Raw genomic sequence first — 22,526 nt, forward strand, 5'->3', positions numbered from 1 at the left:
AAAAAAAAAAAAGAGAATGTTCCTAGAGTGAATTGAGGCACACTTTCAGCGCTCCAAACATTTGTATTCGGCTTTCGGTTTTTGGAGATGGACTTTCTTTCTTTCTTTTTTTTAAGATCTTATTTATTTATTCCTGAGAGACACGGAGAGGCAGAGGCAGAGACCCAGGCCGAGGGAGCGGCCGGCCGGGCCCGGATCCCCTGAGCGCCGGCGTCCACGGCATTTCCCACACCCTGAAGCGGCCGGTGTCAAAGCCGACCGAACCGCCCGCCCAAACCGTCTCCCTCCTGGATGCCTGGTCCTGACCGCACACGCCGCCTCAACTTGTCCACCTTTTACACTTTACAAACAACGGTTCGGAGTGAAAAATCCTAGGATGTGGCGGCGGGCGCGCCGGGGGGCCGGGGGGCGGTACCTGGTCCTCGGAGTCGGCCTGGGCCCGGGCCGCTCGGCCGTCCGTCCCGGGAGAAGTCTCGGGCGCCTCTCGGCCTTCCTCCCTACGCCTCCATCGCACGGAGCCCGGCCCGGGCACAGCCGCCGCCACCAGCTGAGGCGACCGCAGCGCGCGCCTCAGCCCGAGCAGCGGCCCGGCCGGCGCCCGGGTGCGCGGCGTTCCCCTGGCAACAGGACGTGCTTCCGGTTCCGAGGCCACGCCCCCCGGGTCCCGGGGAGCCGGGCCTGGCGCCCCTGGTTATGGGGCCGAAGGGCCCCGGGAAATGGCAGAGGCGCAGCGACGAGCATTAGAGAAGGTGTGGAGGTCGGGGGCGGGAGGACCGCCGCCGCCCGCGAGGAGCCGCGCGGTCCGGACGGCGCCTGACGGCAGCTGTAGGCGTGCGCACTGCCTGCCGGGAAGTGCCTGGCGGCGCGGCCGCGGCGCGCTCCTGTCCGGCCGCGTCTCCCCGCCCCGTCGGGCGATGCCGCCGCGGAACCTGCTGTGGCCTCCGTGGCCAGGCGCGCGCCGGGCGTTCTGGGTTCCCGAGGCCTCCGAGCCTGCAGGCGCGCCGCGGAGGGAGCCCCGCGGAGGGGAGGGCGGCGGGGGAGGCCGGACGGGGGAGGCCGGACGGGGGGAGCCCCGACGGGGAGGCCGGACAGAGGAGGCCCTACCTACGGCAGGCCGGACGGGGAGGCCCGACGGGGAGGCCGGACTGGGGGAGGCCAGAGGAAGGCCTGACGGGGGAGGCCCGACGGGGGGAGGCCAGACGGGGAGGCCGGACAGAGGAGACCCTACGGCAGGCCGGACGGGGAGGCCCGACGGGGGAGGCCCGGAAAGTGGAGGCCCGAGGCCTCACCCTGGCTCCTTGGCTGTCCCGCCTCCTCGGGATGGGCTCGCTGGCCCCGGAAAGGAAGGGGGCCGCCTCGTGTGGGCCGCCTCTTAAACCTGCCCTGGAATTACAGTGACGGGGTTACTCGGTGAAAATATTTAGGTACACGCAGCTCTCCGCCCTGTTAGAGCCACGCTTCCCAAAGGACCCACGAAGGTCGGGAGGAGTCAATTTACGGAACCTGCGACCTACCTAGCCTCACCTCCAACCCCCCCACCCCAATGAATGGTTCAGCCTCACCTCCCAACCCGCACCCCAATGAATGTTTTGGAGATTGAAGCCCTTCCTCAGACACATTTTCTCTCTAGTTTCCTCTTAGGCCCTGAGTATGGGGCTTTCCCCTACCCCCCCCCCCCCTCCCCTACCCTAGTTAGTGTCACCTTTACCCCTCTGCCCCATCTTTGGCCTACTAATTAATTTTACCTATTAAGCAGAGTGGGAGGGTGAAAAGAGATGAGAAAAATTATATGAAATTCATGATGGGGGTGTTTATGTGAATGATTACACGGTGCCGTTTGGCTCAATTTCTAAATGCAGATGTGGTTGTTTTACAATGAAAAAATGTGGTTCTGGAGAGTGGCTCTTGAAAGGCTAAAACTAACAACAAAAGCCCAATAGTGGTATATTCCAAAATATTCACAGATATCCTTGAAAAACATGGAGTATGGATATCTTCTTCCTAATCGTGTGGCCTTACGCCATTAACCTTCTTCAGGCTTTGGTTTCCTCACTTTCAAAAATACAGTGTCTCCTCTGATAGTTTTGAGGATTGAATTGATTTAAAAAAGTATATTGTTTGTCACATAGTAGGTGTTCAGTAAATAAATCCTGTCTTCCTTTGTCCTGAAATTTCTCTTACAGGGATAGGATTTGATTCAGTTCCTAAGTATTCTGGTTAACTTCTGACTGTAAATACATTTACAGGGCGGTATTGATTAGGTTTCTTTCCGTCTAAGTGACTCATTTTGATGAGACATAGAAGCTAATTTCCTTATAGCCTGAATATGATTTTTTTTTCCTTAGAGTTAAGCAGAAATCTTAGTTTCAGAAAATATTAGTGCACAGACCTATTTTTTCCTGTTTGGAGTTGGCATTTTCTGTCCTTAGGTTTAGTTCTGTTTTTGTGCAAAACATTTGGTGAAAACTGGAAATTTGACGGGGAGACTGGATACCCAACTTTTCAGTAAATTAGGCATATACATAATTGTCGAAAAAACCGCTAAGTACAACGTTATTGTAGGTAAGTGTAGTTGATGTGATGGCTTCTCATTAGAGATTAAATAGTGGTTATGAAACTCACAGTGCTCTCAGTAACCTGGAAAATGCCAGTGTTGAAAATATGTAAAAGTTTAAAATCATACATATTGCATACGGTTGAATCTGTGTTTTGGTACTTTGCCAAAATCTTCATTTTGGTACATTCGAGTACTGACAGACCCATAAAAATTGTTCCACTGGATTAATAAGGTAGTTTGGTTATCTTCATCTTATTATGAGAGTTAGAAGCTTTAAAAATGGCATGTGATTTTCTCTAGGCTACTTAAGATATCTGTATAAGGGAAGAAAGTTTCAGGTATTTTATAACCAGTTTTAATTCCATACTGGGTTTTGGACTGTAGTAGAAGAATTACAAAAGAGTTAAGTGTAAGATATGATGACTACAACACTATTCTGATTAATTGAGGATACTTTTTATGTATTACTAGCAACCTTTAAAAATATAGACAATCCCTGATTCCTAATTTATTGACGTTTTTGGAATGAATGCTGATGGTCTAAGCCATTTGAATAGTTGGACATTATGTGTATCTTTTGGTCATCTGCAACTTATGTGTACAGAATTACCTCTGCAATGAACAACTCAACTTACTGAAGCTCACAGAATAGTTTCCCAATATGAAATCACTACAAAAAATCCGTATCTCTTTATAGTGATTTATGTGATTTTATGCCTTGATGCTAATGACATTAATTATTTTGAAAAATTACACCTATGATTTTGCATCCAGAATTAGGTATCTAAAGAGCATCTAGATTTAACAGACTAAAAAATAAATTATATCAAATATGAAGCAGTACAACAGTACAAAAAAGTCACAGATTTAACCACCAGAACTGTAACTTTTATTTGCTAATAGATATTTTAATAAACAGGCTTACTCCATCTGTAAGACCCTGATAATGCCACTTAGGAAATCATAGAAAAATAAAATACAATAATTAGTAATTTGTACTTTGTACAAAAATCTTATTATGTTGCTCAGCAGGTAGTTTTGCTAAACACCATATTCTTTCAGCAAACAGATAGATGACATATGTAATGCAATTAACCACAAACAATCCCTCATTGAGAGCTGAGCATCCTATAACACTATTAACTTGTAAGCATGCCAGCACATGAAAATTTACATGGAACATCATAATACTACAGTAGATTTTTATAAGATGAAAACAATACCACCTTTAAGTAAGTCTGGACTACTTCACTGCTACAGCAAAGTAGACAGTAGTAAGTAGGGTTGCAGTTCAATCGTTAACATCCTTTTACTGTGTTTATCTCTCTACAATCTTGTTATACAACCAGAAAAGAGAACATAGTCTGTGTAAGGAACCTGAGTGGAAGGCATATACTGAAGCTCTAAATAGATACCAAAGAGAAACTAATAAAAAAAAATACAGTGCTGCACTTATTCTCACAAGCAGATCTTTTCCTCCTTTTGTAAGAGAACATGGGTACACTGCTAAATCCATAGTTAATGGTAACTAACTTTATGGCAGGTTTCAGAGAGATACATTTTAAAAACCATATTCATACTTCTAGGAAGGAGAAATGTTTTCAGCTGCAGGTTTTCATTAGTCAAATATTTTTCTATGAAGGATTAAATGTCGCAGCCTAGACAGATGTTATCTAGGTATTTTATATGAACGTACTATTTAGTATTTAAATTAAACGTTTTAGGATTTGTGCTACAAAGATTTTTATAACTATTTTATTTTGAATGCACTGCAACTGTCGACATCTACCATTTAATATTTGACATGGCCATTTAAATATTCAGTGTTTAATCAAATACATACTTATATGTACATATACATCTTTATATTTTTGTATATGATAAAACAGCAAAAAAATGGAGAGCAATCTTATTCTTTTATTCACAATCTAATTTTACACAAATCTATATGCATCTATAAATTCAACACATTGAATTCCACGTGGTCTATCCAGAAATAAAGATCCAAGTACAATTAAAAGATCACATCCTCCCAAAAGGATAGGGAGGTCACAGTGAACAAAACAACCATATTGCCCATGTGTTTCTCCTAAATGACAGATGGTACTGATGTCTCTCATATGAAAACAAAAGAAAGTAAAAGTATTGCTTTACTAAATGATTAGATCCTGTTTGCCTTTTTTTTTTTTTTTTTTTTAAATTCAGTTGGGGACTCAAAACCCTCCAAAATACTATTTTGAGAAAACTGCCAGCTTGAGTATATACAATACACATCTTTTAAGATTGAACTAATTTTAATTTCATAGGGCTTAAATGATAACATAATAGTTACAGAATATGTGTTTGTTTACTCTGTTAATGGACAAAAATAAAGAACAAAACATGAGAAGTATCTATGGCATTGAGAAGTTCTCACTTAATCTCTACATTATGGAAAAGAGAACACTGTTATTAGGGTCCTTGGAAAGCACAGAATTGTTTCAGATCCTTCAGACACGATGTCTCAAAAATATCCAGTAAGAATAGCTTTAAAATATTTTACACAATAGGTCTTTTTCAAACCGTGGCATATTACATACACACAAATACCCATGGACCATGTTTATGTATATATGCACGTGTGTGTGCGTGCATGTGCTTGGTTTGCTTTCCCCCTTCCAACGACTTGTACCCCTCCCTTCCAATCTATATGCCCTTTCCACTCTATTGACTTTTAGCTCATCTTGGTAAATAGAATTACTCACATAGTAACATCCTTACCTTTCTTCCTCCAATCTACCAGCTTGTCCGCAACTCTGCCTTCCCTCCCATTGCAGTTCTGTGTCCCCTCCTATCAGAAACTAACCTCCCTATATGAATCCCGAACCCTTCTAACCTCCCAGGGCCTTTTCTCTAATTATATCCTCTCTTGCAATAATCAGTTTTCCCCTTTCTACCAGATTGTTCCCATTAGCATATAAATATACTCTAGCACCTTTTCTCTAAACACACACACACACACACACACACACACACCCAAAAATCTCTTGACCCCATGTTTCCCTCCATATATCGCCCTATTTCTCTTGCTTAAACAGTAAACGTCTTGAAAGACTTGTTTACAGATGTTGACTCCACCAGCATTCCTACAATCTCTTCTTAATCAGGCTTTGACTACCTTACTTCAGAGACTGTCTTTGTCAAGGTCACCCATAACTTCAATGTTGCCAAATCCAGCGGCCATTTCTTGGTTCTCAGCTTGGCTTCTTAGAAGCATTTAATCCAGATGACCCATCGCATTTCTTTTTGATCTTACCTTGTTCTCCTTAGTGTCCTATGTTGGCTTCCAATTCTCTGCCTAACTTCTACATGTGGGAATGCCCTAGACCTCAACTCCAGCCTACTATCTTATAGCCTTTTCCCAGGTGATTTCAAAATTTTAAACACCATTTATGTGCTGATGACTTCCAAATCTTGATGTCTGTCCCCGATTGCTCCTTGGAATTCTCATATAGGACTGTCTATTCGTTCTCTCCATTTGAATATCTGACAGGCATCATGTAGCTAAAACCAGTCCTTAATTTTCCCTCCAAACCTGCTTCTCCCCACCACTGCTGACTTAGTCTCTCATTTCCTAAATAATAGAATTTATTTTTGATTTTCTTTCTTTTTCACCCGTCATACCCAATTCATTAGGAAGCCCTGGGTTCAGAGCCTGAATTCACCTACTTCTCTCCACTTTTACTTCCACTTTAACAAAAGCCAACATTTTTGTCTGCCTAAACTATTGCTGTAGCCTCATAAATGTTCTTTCACTCTTGTCTCATTTTTGTCTCCTTAATTCTTCTACTGTGTACTAAGCACACCATTCTCTCTACCCTCAAACACTCCAAACCCCCATGCATTAAATTGGTCTTTCTGACTGCAATGTTCTTGCCTCCGATCTTCTCATGACTGGTTCCTTCATGCTTTTCAGGCATTTGAAATGTCACATCCTCAGAGAAAGTTTCTTTTACCATTTTATATAAAAACCACAGTCATGCTATGTAACTTTATTGCTTTTAATTATCAACATAACATTTCTTTATTGTGTACCTTTACCACTAGAAAATCAATGCCATGAGGCAGAGGCTTTTTTCTTATCTTGGTCACTCTTTTTCAGTACTTAGAACATGACACTGGTATATGACAGTGTTCAATAGACATTAGTTACTGGGACAAATGAACTTACAGATAAATATAATTAAAGTAAATCAATCTATGTATGTATATATACATACAGTATAGGTATGTATATACTAATTTTGAAATTTAGGAATTATACAATTTTGGATCAGCAAACAGAACTTCAATTTTTTGTTTGTTATATCTGTTCCCCATAGTGTCAGAGCTTTGACTGGAGAAATCATGCTGTGTTTTTGTTCTCTGCATTAAATTATAGATACCTAATTATTTCATTTAATGGTAGAGAGAAGTTATAAGGTGGGATAAGGGAATGTTTTGCTTCCTCAAAGGGATTTTTGAAGACTCTGAAAAAACAGTTTATACAAAAATGGAATCACTTTTCACTTTTGTTGAAGGTATCCCACCTGGTGAAATTTTAAAAATTGAATAAACGGTAAGTAGTGAAAAGTAACTATAAAAAGATTTGTTCACTATTTTGAATACACCAAGTCCAATATTGGATTTTTCTTACTGTATTTCTGTTCATGAGAAAATAAGAGTTTGTTTTCTCCAGCACATTATGAGACATTTGAGCCAGATTAGATAAAAAACAAAAAGAAACAAAAGGGTAACTTCAAAAATAATAATTTCTAGATACTGTTTTGGTATTTGGCTTCAACTTCTTTGAGAACTGGAAAGTTATAAGCATTCTGATATTGAAAGGAAATAAAGATCTAAAATGGCTCTTTTTTTATACTTAAAATACCTGAAAAAAGAAGGCAATCTTCTTGAAAGCACTAAGTAGGGATCATCACATATAACAAAATTAATATGCAAATACCACATTTTTTATACATTTGCAACTATGTAAAATTTATATGGTACATAAAAGCATAAATTGATTTTCAAAGATTACCTTTCAACTCAGATCTTTTTATCTGAATTTTATATAAACTTTTTGCATTTAATAACAGGAAAAAAACTCATGAATGAGATTGATTCATTGATACATATAAAATGCTTTGACAGTTCAATACTCAATGTATTTTTTGACAAATTCATTTATTATATATAGGTCTTAGAAATCAAAAGAACTGGTAATATGGAAATGTTAGTAATTATGATCATTTAGTTTATTAAATTTTTTAAAAATAAATTTCTATTTTTGATATCTTGGCAAAATTTCTAATTTTATACATATATATCTTAACAAATATTAAGACTCATTTATATTAGAGATTCTCATCCTCGAAATGAATTTTAGTTTCAAAATTACCAGAAGAGTAACAGGACATAATTTTTAGTCACTCTTTTTTAATGATTTTCTTTTAATGTGGTAATAGTTTTAACAAAAAACTCTTTTTGTATTATCTTTTCGCCTTTTCCTAAATTTTAATAGAACTTCGTCTGTTTCCATGTTCTGTGTTAATGCCTCTGATTTTTTTAAAAATAAGGTTATTATAGAAGATATAACCACCATTTTAAGAAGCATTATTAAGCTGTCAAAGATTGTACTGAATACAAAATAAAAACCCAAGTATAGTTTATGAAAAATGTCCAAAAACATTTATATCCTGTAATTATTCAGATTTTCAATGACACAATCTAAGATGGAATGTAATTAAGAAAATGATTAATAATGTATCAGAAATAAAGCACATATAGTATCTTTAAAATCAAATGTTATTCATTCTTATTTGTTAGGACTGCTCACCAAAAAAAGTATTATACCCCACCAAAAAAAAACAAAAACAAAAACAAAAAACCTCCCATTTCACACATTTTTTTTTCTCTTGGAGGTCTTAAAAGACCAACATTATATCAAAACTCTAAATTTGTAAGAAGAAGATGAGATTTTTGCATAGTATAGATCTATTAATACAATTTTCTTTGAACACATATACATGGCATAGGAAGAAACAACACATTAAAAGCAAATTAAAAACTTCAATGATAAACATTTATGCACATTAAGCCTTATTTTTCAAGCAGTGCAGGAATTTAAAAAATCTCCAATCATTGTCATAGTGTCTATGAAATTCAGTATTGTTTTAAAGATACTTTTAAAGATATTGAACTACATAAAATACCAATGAATATTCAAATCAGTTAGATTTAACAATACTCGCATTAATCATATTGACAGAAAAACTAGCTCATTCAGTTACAGATTTGTTAGCAAATGAGTAGCCATTGATTTTGTCATAGAGCTTCTAAAGACCACAGTTGTAAGCAGATTTATTTTAAAGATAAAAAATATGTGGCAATAAATAAAGCATGTACAGTCAAAGAAAAAATTTATTACAGCTTAAATAATGATATTTCTGGGTAAATTATTCTAAAGAGAGCAGAAGTTACTACTTTGCATGAGAAATGAGCTAATAGAATGAATTATATTCTAGTTCCTAAGTGAGTGAAGATGTGTTTAAATGAAAAATCTAACAAAAGTAATTTCTAGCTAAATGCATACATTTCATTCTACAAATTACTAAATGTAGAAGAGAGATTTAATTTATTACAAAGACAATAGAAGAGGAGATTTTAAATTAGGTAAAAATCATGAAAGTGCATGTTTACTCATCTAAAGATTTAGATTTAGATGATTTAGCAATATTCCCTCCATCTATCATGATTTCAAAAAGTTAAGTGATATTTGGTCTTTGTAGAACACAGGCAAATGAAGACTGTTCTGAGGATGATGATCTATAAATGTGGCAAAACTCATAGAAATGTTTACATCAAAATTGCTTGCATGTAAGCTCATATTTAAGTTATGAAAACAAGAACATTTATTTATCTTCAAAGTTAATAATGCCTAAATATAAAATTTGGATATAGGTAAAATGAAGGTTCTCATACCTTGAATTTTTCTTTATAATAATACATCATTTTGGAATAAATGAAGGTTAATGGCTGGGCTAAATGAATAGGAATCCTGAAGTAGGTTGTTCTTTCATTATTTTGTAGAACATTTTAAAGTCATATCTCAGTTGTTCTGATTTATTATTTGAGTTGATAGCTTATTATCTTAACCAAAAGTGAGTTTATTATAACCAAACAAAGACATCCAGGGGTTAAAAAGAATGGAGAAATATAGGTAAGGAAAGAGCTTCACTTGAGAGAAGATTTTTCACTGAGTTTGATACCTTTCTAATTTACAACTCCCAGGAAATTGTGTTGTTAATCTGTACTTCATTTTCTAATCAAAAGTAGAAACCACTTCTTTATATTACATTTAAGAGCAAGAGCTATCTTTCATCCTCATCTGTCAGGTAATTTTTCTGTAATGCCTTTGTTATTCTTAAGGATGAATTAGGTATGTCTAAGGATAGTGGAATTCTTCTTTGAGGTTTTTTCCTTTTAAATGAAACAAATCAAAAGTTCTCTTAATGATATAGAGATTTGGTACTATAGTTAACGAGCATGGAAACCCAAGTGAGAATCTTTCTTTGTTTTGTTTAGAAAGAAACTGCTTTCAATGGGAAAGAGCAAAAAAATCTAATAAAGTGGAAATGAGTTGATATCCTTAAGAGATACACAAAACTTTTTATTTGCCAGGTGTTTTTAAAAGATGAAGTTTATATAATTTTAGTAATGCTTTGCTACCCTTAGTAAATGAGAAGTTTTCTTCACATTATTTTTTTTCATTTTTAAAATTCAGTAATTTTGATTCACTACTGATAAGCTAAAGGTAGACTTTCAAATCTATTCCATAATCCTAAACAACACAAATACCAACCAACCATTTTTTGTTTTGAATTAAAAATAACCCAAGTCTTTTTTCTTTTTCTTTTTAAGTAGGCTCCATGCCCAGTGTGGAGCCTAATATGGGGCTTGAACTCACAACCATGAGATCAAGACCTGAGCTGAGATCAAGAGTTGGGCACTTAACCGACTGAGCCACCTAGGCACCCCCCAAGTTTTCAATTAAGATGTGAATATCCTTTTTTTTACACATTTGAATAATGTATCATTAATCTGAAGTTCAAATCTAATTACTAGTCAGAAGAAAGAAGATAAAAATTACATTTTGATGACCTGTATCTGTTGACCTTTTTTTCTCAGAAGTGTCACATCCCCCTTATAATATACAAAATTTATTTTTATCCAAAGAAATCTTTGAAATACCTGCCTAATATTTTGTTTTTTTAAGGAAACAGTAAGAGAAAGGGGGTATTTATGCCTCTGCAACTTAAGATTTTTCATTTCCTTTACTTCATCTAGTACCGTGTTAGATCTAGGCATGTTTGAAAGAATTTTGTGCAACTATTGCAGGTTCATACTTATTTTTACATTCACTAATACCAGTGAATTGGCTTGGAAAAGAGATTACTCCAGAGTTGTTTTAAAAAAAGGCTAATATTTTCTAATTGGAGGCACCTTTGAGGTAGTGACTCTACCACACATGAACTGAAAAGTTTGCCACTGGACAAGAAAAATCTGTAACTTCTAAGGAGAGATTGTCTTAAGAGAATACTGCAAGATTGTTCCTCTCTGCTATAGGAAGTATGGAGTGTTTTATGAGAATCTACAGTGCAAAATAAATTTCTCCATATGGATTCTAAATCCAATTCACACTGGACAAGGCTTTATTGATTTATGTAATGTATTTTTTTTTCTATGGAAAGAGCTGGCCCTTAGTGACTTGGAAATCACAGCAAACATAGCAAATAGGCTCCAACCTCTAAGTTTTAATCTTAAGAGTTATTTTGAAGGTAAGGACAGTACAGCCAAAATCATCTTTGCCATAAAACCTTATGTGTATAGGAGACACTTCATAGATATTTGTTAAATTGAACTAATGAAGTTTATACTGTCCTTACTGAACCCCTATAATTAAAGATTGAAAGTTGTTGAAAATGTTGATCAACCTAAAAGGCGACTTCAGTGCCTGGTGTCCTAATGGAAGGATAACATCAATTTGACTCAGTGTACTACTCCATCTTTTGGAGTCTTTTTTTTTCTTCTTCAAGATTTTATTTATTGATTTGACAGAGAGAGAGGGAGAGAGAGCACAAGCACGAGGAGTGGCGGGCAGAGGGGAGAAAGGCAGAGGGGAGAAGCAGGCTCCCCACTGAGCAGGGGCTCCATCCCAGAACCCCAGGATCATGACCTGAGCCCAAGGCAGATGCTTGAGCCACCCAGGTGCCCCTCTTTCGGAGTCCTCATGTAAAAAGTATCAAAATATTTTTGGATTGAACTGAAGTAGTAAAGTCTTTTCTACTAAATGGAATCTGAGCTTGGAAAAGTTAAAGTGAGAATATTAAAAGAAGAGATATATCTGCTTCTAGCCTCTTTGTTGTATAAACACAAGTCCACCAACTGTGAATGGATAATGGTTTTTTATTCTTAAAATACAAATTTTTAAATTAATAATTTCCTTATCTAAAGCTATAGAAAAGGATCATCATCATCCATTTTTAAATTACTTTCCAAAGCACTTAATTTCCAGTTAATAAAAAGTTCATTCCCTCTCTGTGAGTGCAAATGCTCTCGTTTATGTGGTGGGACCCAAAATACTAATGTATGGCTCCTGCAACAGTCCCTTCCCTCCGCCTTCAGCCTCTTGTAAAGAGATGGTAAGATCTTTTTAGATTTTCCGAGCTTTCTTCTGCTGATAGGGATCAGGGGTTGAGTGGTAGAAACTGAGAAAGGAAAAGAGAGGAGATGGAGTAATAAAGAGAGGAGACGGGGAGCTGACTGAGCAAGAAGTTTTAGGAAATTTAATGAAGGAACAGAAAAAAGAGACCTAATATTGGTGAAAATTTTGGGATAAGAGATTTAACCGACTGATTTATAAAGTAGAACTTTGGTAGGGAAAGATACAAAAAATGGACTTTTTAAATGAAATGTGGTTGAGATTCATTCTTTACCACCACTTCAGAAGGACTTCTGTAAAGACTGACTTTGCTTTTCAAGAGTTGACTTTGGATTTGTTTTCCATGTGAGGACTGAAGCAGGCCTTAGAACTGTAGCTACAAGGCTGTTTTTTATTCAGCTGATATCTGGATAGGTTTTAAAGAGTAATGCAGGGTATTAAAGAATACAAATCTTTTTTTTCTTTTTCTTTTTTAGACTACAGCATGCATAACTTATTTGTCAGCAGCTATAAGATAACTCAGTGCAAAAGTGGTGTACATTTTGATTCTCAGTAAGCCAAGAGCTTTGCAATTTCTGATTGCTTTTTTAATGATTTATATACCTAATGTCTCTTCTCGATTGTACATTGTTTTTATATTTTTCCCCCACATATGCCTTATACTATGAGATAATGAGTTGTTTATAGACTGGAAACTGACCACCCAGGAAATAAAACAAAAGTGGTTTCTTCAACTGTCTCGATTTACAAAATCCAAAAAGCTCCTCAATAGTATAGATCAGAAAATGTAAAATAAAGCAGGTACATGAATGTATATGCATACTGAAGTTATCAAAAATCATTACTGAAGGCTGTGATTTATGTAAGTTACTAATTTTCTTTCTATAATTAGGTTCTATACTTATGCATATTAAACAGTTTTAATTACTAAGTATGTGCACTAGTAATTCTCAAAATATTTCATGTAAAATTTCCAAATAAATTTGGCAACCTAACTGTTAATATTCCTAAATCTTATAATATCCTTGGGATCAGGGGTCTGTGTGTAGGCAATTAAGAAATAGATATCCTTATTTTTTTAATATATCTGTTTAATCGTGCACAAATATTTCAACCATGTGTTTCTGACCATAATGAGGTTCAAAATTACACGTAAGATTATCATGCTTACAGTTCTGAAAAATATGAATGTAATTCTAAAGAAATTTTAAAGAGCATTTGGGGAAAGAGACGGAGTAGAAAGGCAGTTTTATAATACTAGAGGAAGATGTTGGGGAAGGAAAAAAAGAAATATAAGTTACTCACATATAGAAAAAGATCTCTGTACCTTTTAAGAAAAAAATTCTTAACAGTGAACTTTAATCTTTTAAGTACTGAATGCCCATCTCATAGAAGTTTAAATACTTTATAGAATTTATTTCATCAAACTATACAGATGTTGCTGACAGAGTCCTATGGAAGACCATAATTATTCTATTCCTTATTTTTCTAAATACCTTTTTTGTTGTATTATAAAAATAAATATATATGATTAATAAATTTAATCTGTTTTACATCTGTTCTTATTTAATATATATTTGAAGACAGGTAAATATGGAAATTTTATATTTCCTCTACATGTATCCGGATTTGTGTAAATGTATCAAGCAAACTGCAGTTAGTGTATGAGTGACGCATGACCATGCAGGTGGTGGCTAGAAAATGTTGCTAGCTATTTCTGACACACTTACTTAAAAAGTGATGAATTTCTCACTTTTTTTTTCTTTTTAGTATACTTTAAGGAATACTTTTTAAAGACTCTTCCTTCTAGCTCTATACAATTTTTTTTTTTTTGAAATGAGAAAAATTGAGCTGTGGTAGACAAAAATCAGGAGATAAATCAGCATAATAATGTATGTGAAAGGGTCTAGTCTAATGGGACAATAAACAAATCTTAAAAGAATAAAAGAAAGTGAGTCTCCTTTAATAGCAAGACAGCTGCTATTACCAAAAAAAAAAAAAAAAAAATTGTGATTCAGGTAGGAACTGGAGAATGTGGATTGGGCACCTTTGGGTCTTAGATCAGAGAAAAACTTATTTATTAAATAAGCATCTTTAGACAACCTGTTCCTTTTAAAATCTCTCTCAACACATCCTGCCTACTCTTCCACACCCAGCACAGAAGCCATTCTGTACATTCACAGGCAACAGCTGATTTTACAATTGAACTTACTCATAAAGCAGCACTTTTTTGATAATTTGCTCAGCATAATTCACTGAAAAATATATTTGCTTTTTTTTGCAGCCTCTGAGATGATTATGACAACACATTATAGCTGTGTTCACATTTTCAGTTACTGTGTTTTGGGCCCAGGTTGACACACGATTTATATATGCTCATGGGTTAGGTCTGTTCATATCCTCTTTGGAACATGCAGTGGTATACTTGTCTCTTGAAAGGTTTAGAAAACAGCTCAGCACGTTCATGTAACTTATTTTTTAGGAACAAAATATAAAAATTCTTTAACTTGCAAAATGCACCAACATCAGCCAACTACATGTGTTTATTTTTTGGGCCACCATATAGCTATCATAAAATTGTGTTTAATTACTTTTACATTAAATCTAAGGCTATATTCTTAGATCTTTTATTCAAAGCAAGTCTACTGAAAATAACTAATTTTCTCAGTGCTTTGATAATTGCTTTTTGCAAACTTGTAAAGCTGAACCAAGGGAATAGACACGGTTTTATTTCAAGCTTCACTCTTGATCTTTCTGGGGTGATCTTCATAAGGTAGGAGAGAAATATACTATTGCTAATAAAACTTAGAGGGGAAAAGCCTCTAAGCAATCACTTACTATGAAATATTTAGGACACTATGAAGTTAATTTAAAAAAAATAGACAAACCAGCCTTAGAAGATTGAAAAGCACAGTATGTTTCTCCCTCTCCCTCCCTGATAACCCCTTTCTTAGTGTAGTCACACCTGACAAGAATTCACCAAATGACATCATTGGTTATTTCTGCAAATACTTCTAACAACATCAGGCATCAACAGTTAAACTATTATAAAATAAAGTAACAATATGATCCATAGAGTTGAATATAATTATCTAAAAGTATTCACGTCAGTTTGGAAGCTACTTGATCACAAAACATGAAAGAAAGGTCAACTATTTCTTTTTTATCTACCGTCAAACTCTAAATACATCATTAAGGAAGCCACACCTGGTCAAATTCCTTTAAGTTCGTGAACACTTCCCAAATACTGTTGTACAAAGTTACACATCCATGCTGAGTTATTTACCATTGTGTCAGTGATAATCTGCAGCGGGCCAGGGTTTTATCTGCAGGTTATTCAGAGAGGAGCTATGAGGCATAATTTTAAAATCCAGGTTAGAAGCATAAACAAAAGGTGTGTGCCCGTAGTTTGAACAGGAGACTGCAGTTCGTGAAGTGATGTTTGGAGAATCAGAAGAGGGGGTAGTAGAGAGGATATCGTTCATTTTAGAAATGCTGAGGCACAAAACACAAGTGCTTGTAGTACTTTCATACATGAAATCCTTTCTCCTGTATGTGCATCATGTGTAAGCGTAAAGTCTGTATACTGCTGACTATCCGTCTCTGGTGTCCAATGAGAAGGACTCCAATTCTTCTAATATCACTGTGAGAGAGAAAAAGAGACAGAGATGGGAGTGAGGGGAGGAGAGAGAATATGGACATTTAGATCTGGTAAGTACAAGGAGATAAGAAATGAAGACTTATGGTAAATATGTATCATGTCAGATTTGCTTTGTGAACTTAACAAAAATTGTATAGTTGGTAAAATGAGAGTTTAAACAGAGATATCAGTGAACATCAAGACTTTGTTACATTTTTCTTCTCCCCGGTGCCAGATAATATATCCAGTCTACCTCAAATTTAAGGATACAAAGAAAAATTTCAAATTCAGGTACCAACACAATGTTCAGACATTTCATAGACCTAAAGGGCATGCAGTTTTTAAAAAGATTTATTTACTTATTTGAGAGAGAGGAAGAAAGAGAACGGAGTGGCAAAGGGAGAGAATCTTAAGCAGACTCCTTGCTGAGCATGGAGTCCAATGTGGGCCTTGATCTTACAACCCCGAGATTATGACCCGAGCTGAAACCAAGAGCTGGATGCTTAACCAACTGAGCCACCCAGGCGCCTCAGGTATACAATTTAGATAATGATACAAATTTTCAACAGTGTCAGCAAAAATAATATATGGGGTGGATGGTATAATAGGGGCTTCATCTGAGCCCTGTGGTCATTCAACAATCTGGAAAAAATGCTGTTGTATTATGTTGAACTAAATAAAATTGCCATTACTATTTCAAAATAATGGCGATTTCATAGTTGGTTCAACCAACTAGTTTTAGTATCTACCTTTTAAGCATATGTTGAACATTTTACTGTACCCAGGCAAAGAATAATTTTTGAGACAACAGAAAAATGTCCAGCTTTTTTAATATAGAGGAGGACCTCTGAATTTACGTGATGGTAACGTATTACTACAATTACTACATTTGATGAAAGTAACAGAATTGATTATACAAGATTAGTATATGTGAGTCACTATGCTGATGTAAAGTCTCGGATGTGAATGAGAGTAATATGCATCTCAGAAAGCATTTACAAATTTTTAAAATGGCTATTGGAATCAAACATACTCTTCCAAAGGGAAATAGTTAAAAGTGTAATGTCTAATTTCCACTAGAATGGTAATTAACAATGGTGAGGAAAGATGTGGAAATGCCAGGCTAGCATTAGGAAATGTGGTTGCATCACAGTGTTCCTGATACAGTATTTGGATTTGTAACTTCCTGAGTGGATTGTCTAAACATGGTAATAAACCTAGTACCACTTACTCAATGCTCATTCTTGAAATCAGGTCGAACGTCGTAAACCCCGCAGCCATGAAGTTATTCTTATATTGCCCCATCTTGATAGAATCCAGCCAGTCACCAACTGTGACAAACAAAGGATATTCAGGAACTTCACCAGGGGACTCTGGCATTCTACAAGAAAAAAAAAAAATCCATGGAGATTTTTAAAGTCACATTAAGCAAAAAATAATTTTTTTTTTTTACCTCTTTTCAGTCCTCTTACCTATGATATTTTCACAGTCCATTAAAACAAATCTCTAATTTTCCATCATATTCACATCAGCCACTTTTATCTGGTCAGTTTCACTTGTCAGTTTGTCTTTTTCTGCTTTTTGCCATTAACCGGGTTTTGTACTAGATGTATCTTTTGAGAAAAACGCACATCTTGCTAACTGCTATTTACTTTTTTCCTCTTGCATAAAATTGTGCTTTCAAATCTAGGAAAAGTCCAGTCCTCATAAAGGACAGTAAGTAGTCATGGGTTTTTCACTCTTACACTTTCTAATCTGCCACTGATTCCTTGCCTTTTTGCCTTTTTTTTTTTTAAATGTTTGCTCTGATAATCCCTTTTCTTTTTCACAGTGAATTCACTGATCAAGCTTCCATTGATTTATTCTCAAACATTCAACAAGGATTTATTATTTATTAAAAAGCAATTTCTGCTGTTATAGAGTTCAGTTGCATGAGTAAGACTTACATACATCCAAGCCTAGGGTAGGAGAGCCCAAAGCATGGATGTTAATATGGCATAAAACAAAGTAAAATCAACGCAAGTTTGGGTTAACGAGAAAAAGGAATCCAGCATTGATGGATCTTAAAGTAAGTGATACAGACATCTGTATATTTGTTCCTAATATCTAAGGCAAAGGGCATTGCAGTTGGGGATATTTTTGTAGTTTTTTGTTTTGTTTCATTTTGTTTTTTGAGAGGATAATGAGGGTGGGGGTCAGGAGAGGGGCAGAAGGAGAGACAGAATCCTAAACAGGCTCCACGCCCAGCAGAGCTTGATCTCACAACCCTGAGGTCATGACATAAGCCAAAGTCAAGGAGTTGGACGCTCAACCAACTGAGGCACCTAGGAGCCCCATATTTTTATAGTTTTATAATAAAAATAATATAAAGGCATTGCACTCTGGAAAGGCTAGCAGATGTGTGTGTGTATACATACATAAATACGTATTTTTGTATGTGTATATATGTTCATACATATACATATTTATACAGGATAGTTTCATGTAAATTAAAGACAGAATAAACATGGAAATAACCTTAGAAATTATAGTAAAATTAACTAAAATTTGTGTATTCAACTGATTCTGGCAATAAACTATATTCTATTTCTCCTTCTAGAAATACATGAAAATAGTTAAAAATATTTTATATGGTTTTACAAAATACCCAGCAGTAAAAGTGCTTTTATAGGCATGTTATTAGCCCTCTAGGGTAATAAATATATCATTTAAAAATTACTAGGTTGAGAGTTTATATTAAATAGTGGAGCAGGAACCTATTTTTTTTTAAGTTTGGTATTTGAGTCAAATCTATTTTCTAAGTAATGAAAAATATTCCCATTAGAAGTGAATCACTGAATTATTTTTATTAGAATACTGAAGGTTAATCCAAATTTCACTTTGCTTTTAATTTTTTATAAAATTAAAGAATGAAAGAATCCAGAGACTTTACTAGATCCATAGTTTTAACATTCATATTTGAAATACTTCATCATAATAGTTTTTACCATTCATATTTGAACTATCCCAGCTTTAACTAGACACCAATAGTATATGAACACATATGATGAAACCACATGAAGTAAGAATTCCTCCACTGGGAAGTAGATGGAGTACACATGCTATGTAACTGGTATTGTTCTGTTAAAAATATATGAAAATAGGAGTTAGGTTTTAAGGTTAGTGCCTAAGGTAAAAACATAAAACATAAAAATCTCTAATAATCAAAGTTACCCATAAAAGTCCTTTAAGTAACCCTGAAATCACCAGGCCTTGGGTATTTAGGAACACGCAAGTCAGAGACATTCTGCATGGCCATACAAGTTGTACACTGTACAACTCTTGCAGATTCTAAAAGGGGGCCCTTGGGATTTTTCAGGACAGAGTCCCCTCCAGAGGCCTCAAGTTCATGTCTTTGGTTTTTCTTTGATTGCTACATTGGCTTCCCTTTTTCTAAACTGGGGTCTGGCTGAAGATGAGGATGAAGGTGAAGAGACAATGTAGAAAACACAGGGGGTTTTGCTTTTTTTTTAAATTTATTTTTTATTTTTATTTATTTATTTTTCTATTTATGATAGTCACATAGAGAGAGAGGCGCAGAGACATAGGCAGAGGGAGAAGCAGGCTCCATGCACTGGGAGCCCGACGTGGGATGCGATCCCGGGTCTCCAGGATCGCACCCTGGGCCAAAGACAGGCGCCAAACCGCTGCGCCACCCAGGGATCCCCGGGGGGTTTTGCTTTTAATATATAATTTGAATTTGCATAAATTATATGCATTTATCTTGTGACCACATTGTGGTCCACACTGAGTCTGGTACTCCTGAACAATGACTCCTATCCTTTTTACTAGTACTCAATCCTGTTACTATATTTCCAATTTGGGAGGCTGTTAAAAGCTACATGCTCTTCTTTTGTACAACAAATTGCAATGCTATTTTGATTGTGGCCTAATTCATTCAAATTCATATCAGAATGATGCATGATTTGACCCTAAACAAAGATTAGTTATATCCAAAGGTTGAAAACATTTTATAGCATCTACCACTAAATCCTTTATTATTGCTATATTTGTTGTTTCCTAGAGGCATTCATATCGAGGAATTGTAAAATAAGCAAAAATTCATTTAAAATACGAAATAATAAAGGTTATCTACTGCAAAGAGTTAAAAAGGATTTTTAACTATAGTGTTTCTCCAAGTCTTCACTATTCTAACGTACAATGTGAACATATAAGAGGATTAACAATAGCTTCTGCATTATTTTCCTAAATGATCTGACCAGTTTCTATAAAACACAGTTTAAGAAATACTGCTGTAGTAAGTTCACTAAGTTTAAATATCAAAATGACCAGGGCACCCTTACTGCTTATTAACATAAAACCACACATGCTCAAAAACTGAATGTTCTATTTTAAAGCAATGTGGCTCCCACATCTTTTAATTACTTCTCAGGGAAGTTTGTTGAGACTGGACAGAATTAAAAGAATGTATTTAAGTGACTTCCCTTCATACTCCAATGCCATTCTTGATGCACAGAGAGTGTCAGATGACATCCACTTCTCTCTCCTGAGATAACTCTGTAACTCTTGAGCTTTCACAATTTCATATAATCGGTGAGTAGAAATGTAATTCGCTAATTTTATGTCCTTAGTATAGAAAGGTCATGAAAAGACATTCTGTATACCAAATGACTTAACCAGCCTATTTCTCTGTTGAAAAGCATTCACTGTTTGCTCCCAGAACGTTTCAATACCGTAATTCCCTTTCTCTCCACACGTCTTTAGTAACCTAGTTACTCTTTGGCCTTTCTACGATGGCATTGGCAGTTGATTTAGTAAGGTCAGGGCCCCCTCATTGTTCATAGCCACCATGCAATAACTTTTCTTTCACCTTATCTTATAACGAAGTTGAAAAATGCTGCTATTTTCTGGCTTTGAGGGCTGGGTTCCATCACCCTCACATGAATTCTCTGGAATATTACCTAATAAACAATAAATGCCCTTTCTTATCAACCATGTACAATGATAAATTCAGTCCGCTATTTGCTGAGCACATAGAAATTTCTGCTATTTGGTGATTAGTGGGAGCTGCCCACCTGAGAAATGTCTTTACAGCAAAATCAGCAGCTCACACTGAAAAAAGTATATATTGTAGAACAGAAGGTCAAAGGTCTATCACTTTTCTCAGAAAACTGAGGAATGGGTAAAGTTAGGAAATTCTAAATGTATAAATGATGGTCCATTTAGATTAGAGAGAGGACTGGAGTGTAGGTAGAATAGGTAATGACACAGCTTAAGGTTCAATAAATATATACTTGTAATACATCTAAATATGTAAAAATGAGTAGCACTGATAGAGCCAATAATTTTTTACTCTAATGAGCCCTTTGAGTTCATAATAGTAGTAGCCTTTAAAACAAAAAGATTGATTTACTTACTTTAGAGAAAGAGAGCATGACTGCAGGGGAGGGGCAGAGAGAGAGAGAAAAAAAATCTCCAGCAGACTTTCCATGGAGCACGGAGCCCCATGTGGGTCTTGATCTCAGGACCCAGAGATCAAGACCTGAGCTGAAACTGAGTTGGTGCCCTAGGTGCCTCAGTACTAGTATTAGATAATCAATAGGTATCAAAACTGCCAGCAAAAAGCAAGAAGGTTTTTAATCCTTAAAAGTTTTCCATGTTTTATATTTATCATGCAAATAAAATGGTAATAGATTTATTAAGAATGATTCAAGAAAGGTTATACTTTGAGAAACACTATTACAAAATAGATCTTATTTTAATATGAAGCCATCACATGCTTAGCGGCTTTTCTCTTGTTACTATTTTTTTTTTAAGATTTTATTTATTAATTAATGAGAGACAGAGAGAGAGAGGCAGAGACACAGGCAGAAGGAGAAGCAGGCTCCCTGCGGGGAGCCCGATACGGGACTCGATCCCAGGATCCCGGGATCACGACCTGAGCCAAAGGCAGATGCTAAACCACTGAGCCGCCAGGCATCCCTCTCTTGTTCCTATTCTAACAAAACTTTTTCCCCCTAGCTCTTACATTTATATATGGTTAGCAGAACTGTACAGATTAGGTCCATTCTGTTTGATATTGCCTTTATTTCAGTTATTTATTAATCTTTGCATGTTTCAGTAGTATTCATAACTATTAATCAAATGAGTGTATAATATTCTACATGTTGATGCTTTATAATTTAATTCCCTTAAGTTAGGCTCCTAGGTGGCTAGCAACATTTTTTTTATTATTATTACAGATGACTATGAAGTTTTACAGCATGTTATCTTTTTGCTTCAGTTGAATGACTTCCTTTGGGAACAATCCATAAGAGAGAGGAATTTTTTTTTTTTTTTAAAGAGTAAGTTAAAATTCCCTGATGGCAGGGACCATATCTCACATATCTTTCTATCTTTCTATTTTCTGTTGGCCTTAGCACAATGCTGAAAGTATTACAGGAATTTATTAAATATGTGATGATTTAGATTTGAATATTCTCTGTGGAAAAGTTTGGTCCATGACATAATGGTGACTCATGACCATCTATTTTCATTTAGTTCCCTCAAATCGAAGAGTTAAGGGCCTCTTGTTGGTGTTTGCTGAT

The 22,526-nt window shown here is 36.1% G+C and overlaps 3 protein-coding genes across 40 annotated transcripts in view; 1 reads left to right on the forward strand and 2 right to left on the reverse strand.

The window, feature by feature from the left end:
• ARL6 (ARF like GTPase 6) overlaps nt 1–805 on the reverse strand; it is a 61,005-nt gene extending 60,200 nt beyond the window's left edge. For 11 of the 14 annotated variants that reach the window (XR_013372587.1, XR_013372584.1, XR_013372589.1 and 8 more), the window contains exon 1: nt 416–799. The gene's annotated coding sequence lies outside the window, so the exon portion shown is untranslated. Of the gene's footprint in view, nt 1–415 lie in introns of all 14 variants that reach the window. The other 3 variants (XR_013372592.1, XR_013372591.1, XM_077884590.1) reach the window with 3 other exon arrangements.
• The window catches only part of LOC144305590 (uncharacterized), a 58,441-nt gene continuing 36,518 nt past the window's right edge, over nt 604–22,526 (forward strand). For 5 of the 13 annotated variants that reach the window (XR_013372594.1, XR_013372593.1, XR_013372599.1 and 2 more), the window contains exon 1: nt 626–749. The gene's annotated coding sequence lies outside the window, so the exon portion shown is untranslated. Of the gene's footprint in view, nt 750–20,371; nt 20,533–22,526 lie in introns of all 13 variants that reach the window. The other 8 variants (XR_013372596.1, XR_013372603.1, XR_013372595.1 and 5 more) reach the window with 7 other exon arrangements.
• Nucleotides 6,596–22,526, reverse strand: part of EPHA6 (EPH receptor A6) — an 887,621-nt gene continuing 871,690 nt past the window's right edge. For all 13 annotated transcript variants that reach the window (XR_013372579.1, XM_077884567.1, XM_077884561.1 and 10 more), the window contains 2 exons: nt 17,171–17,320; nt 6,596–15,942 (listed from right to left, as the gene is read on the reverse strand). Coding sequence is in view for 12 of the 13 variants with exons in the window: in XM_077884567.1 (XP_077740693.1) it covers nt 15,828–15,942; nt 17,171–17,320 (265 nt within the window). In the remaining variant the exon portion in view is untranslated. The remainder of the gene's footprint in view (nt 15,943–17,170; nt 17,321–22,526) is intronic.

The sequence above is a fragment of the Canis aureus genome, chromosome 35 (genome assembly GCF_053574225.1).
Source record: "Canis aureus isolate CA01 chromosome 35, VMU_Caureus_v.1.0, whole genome shotgun sequence".
Classification (NCBI taxonomy): Eukaryota; Metazoa; Chordata; class Mammalia; order Carnivora; family Canidae; genus Canis; species Canis aureus.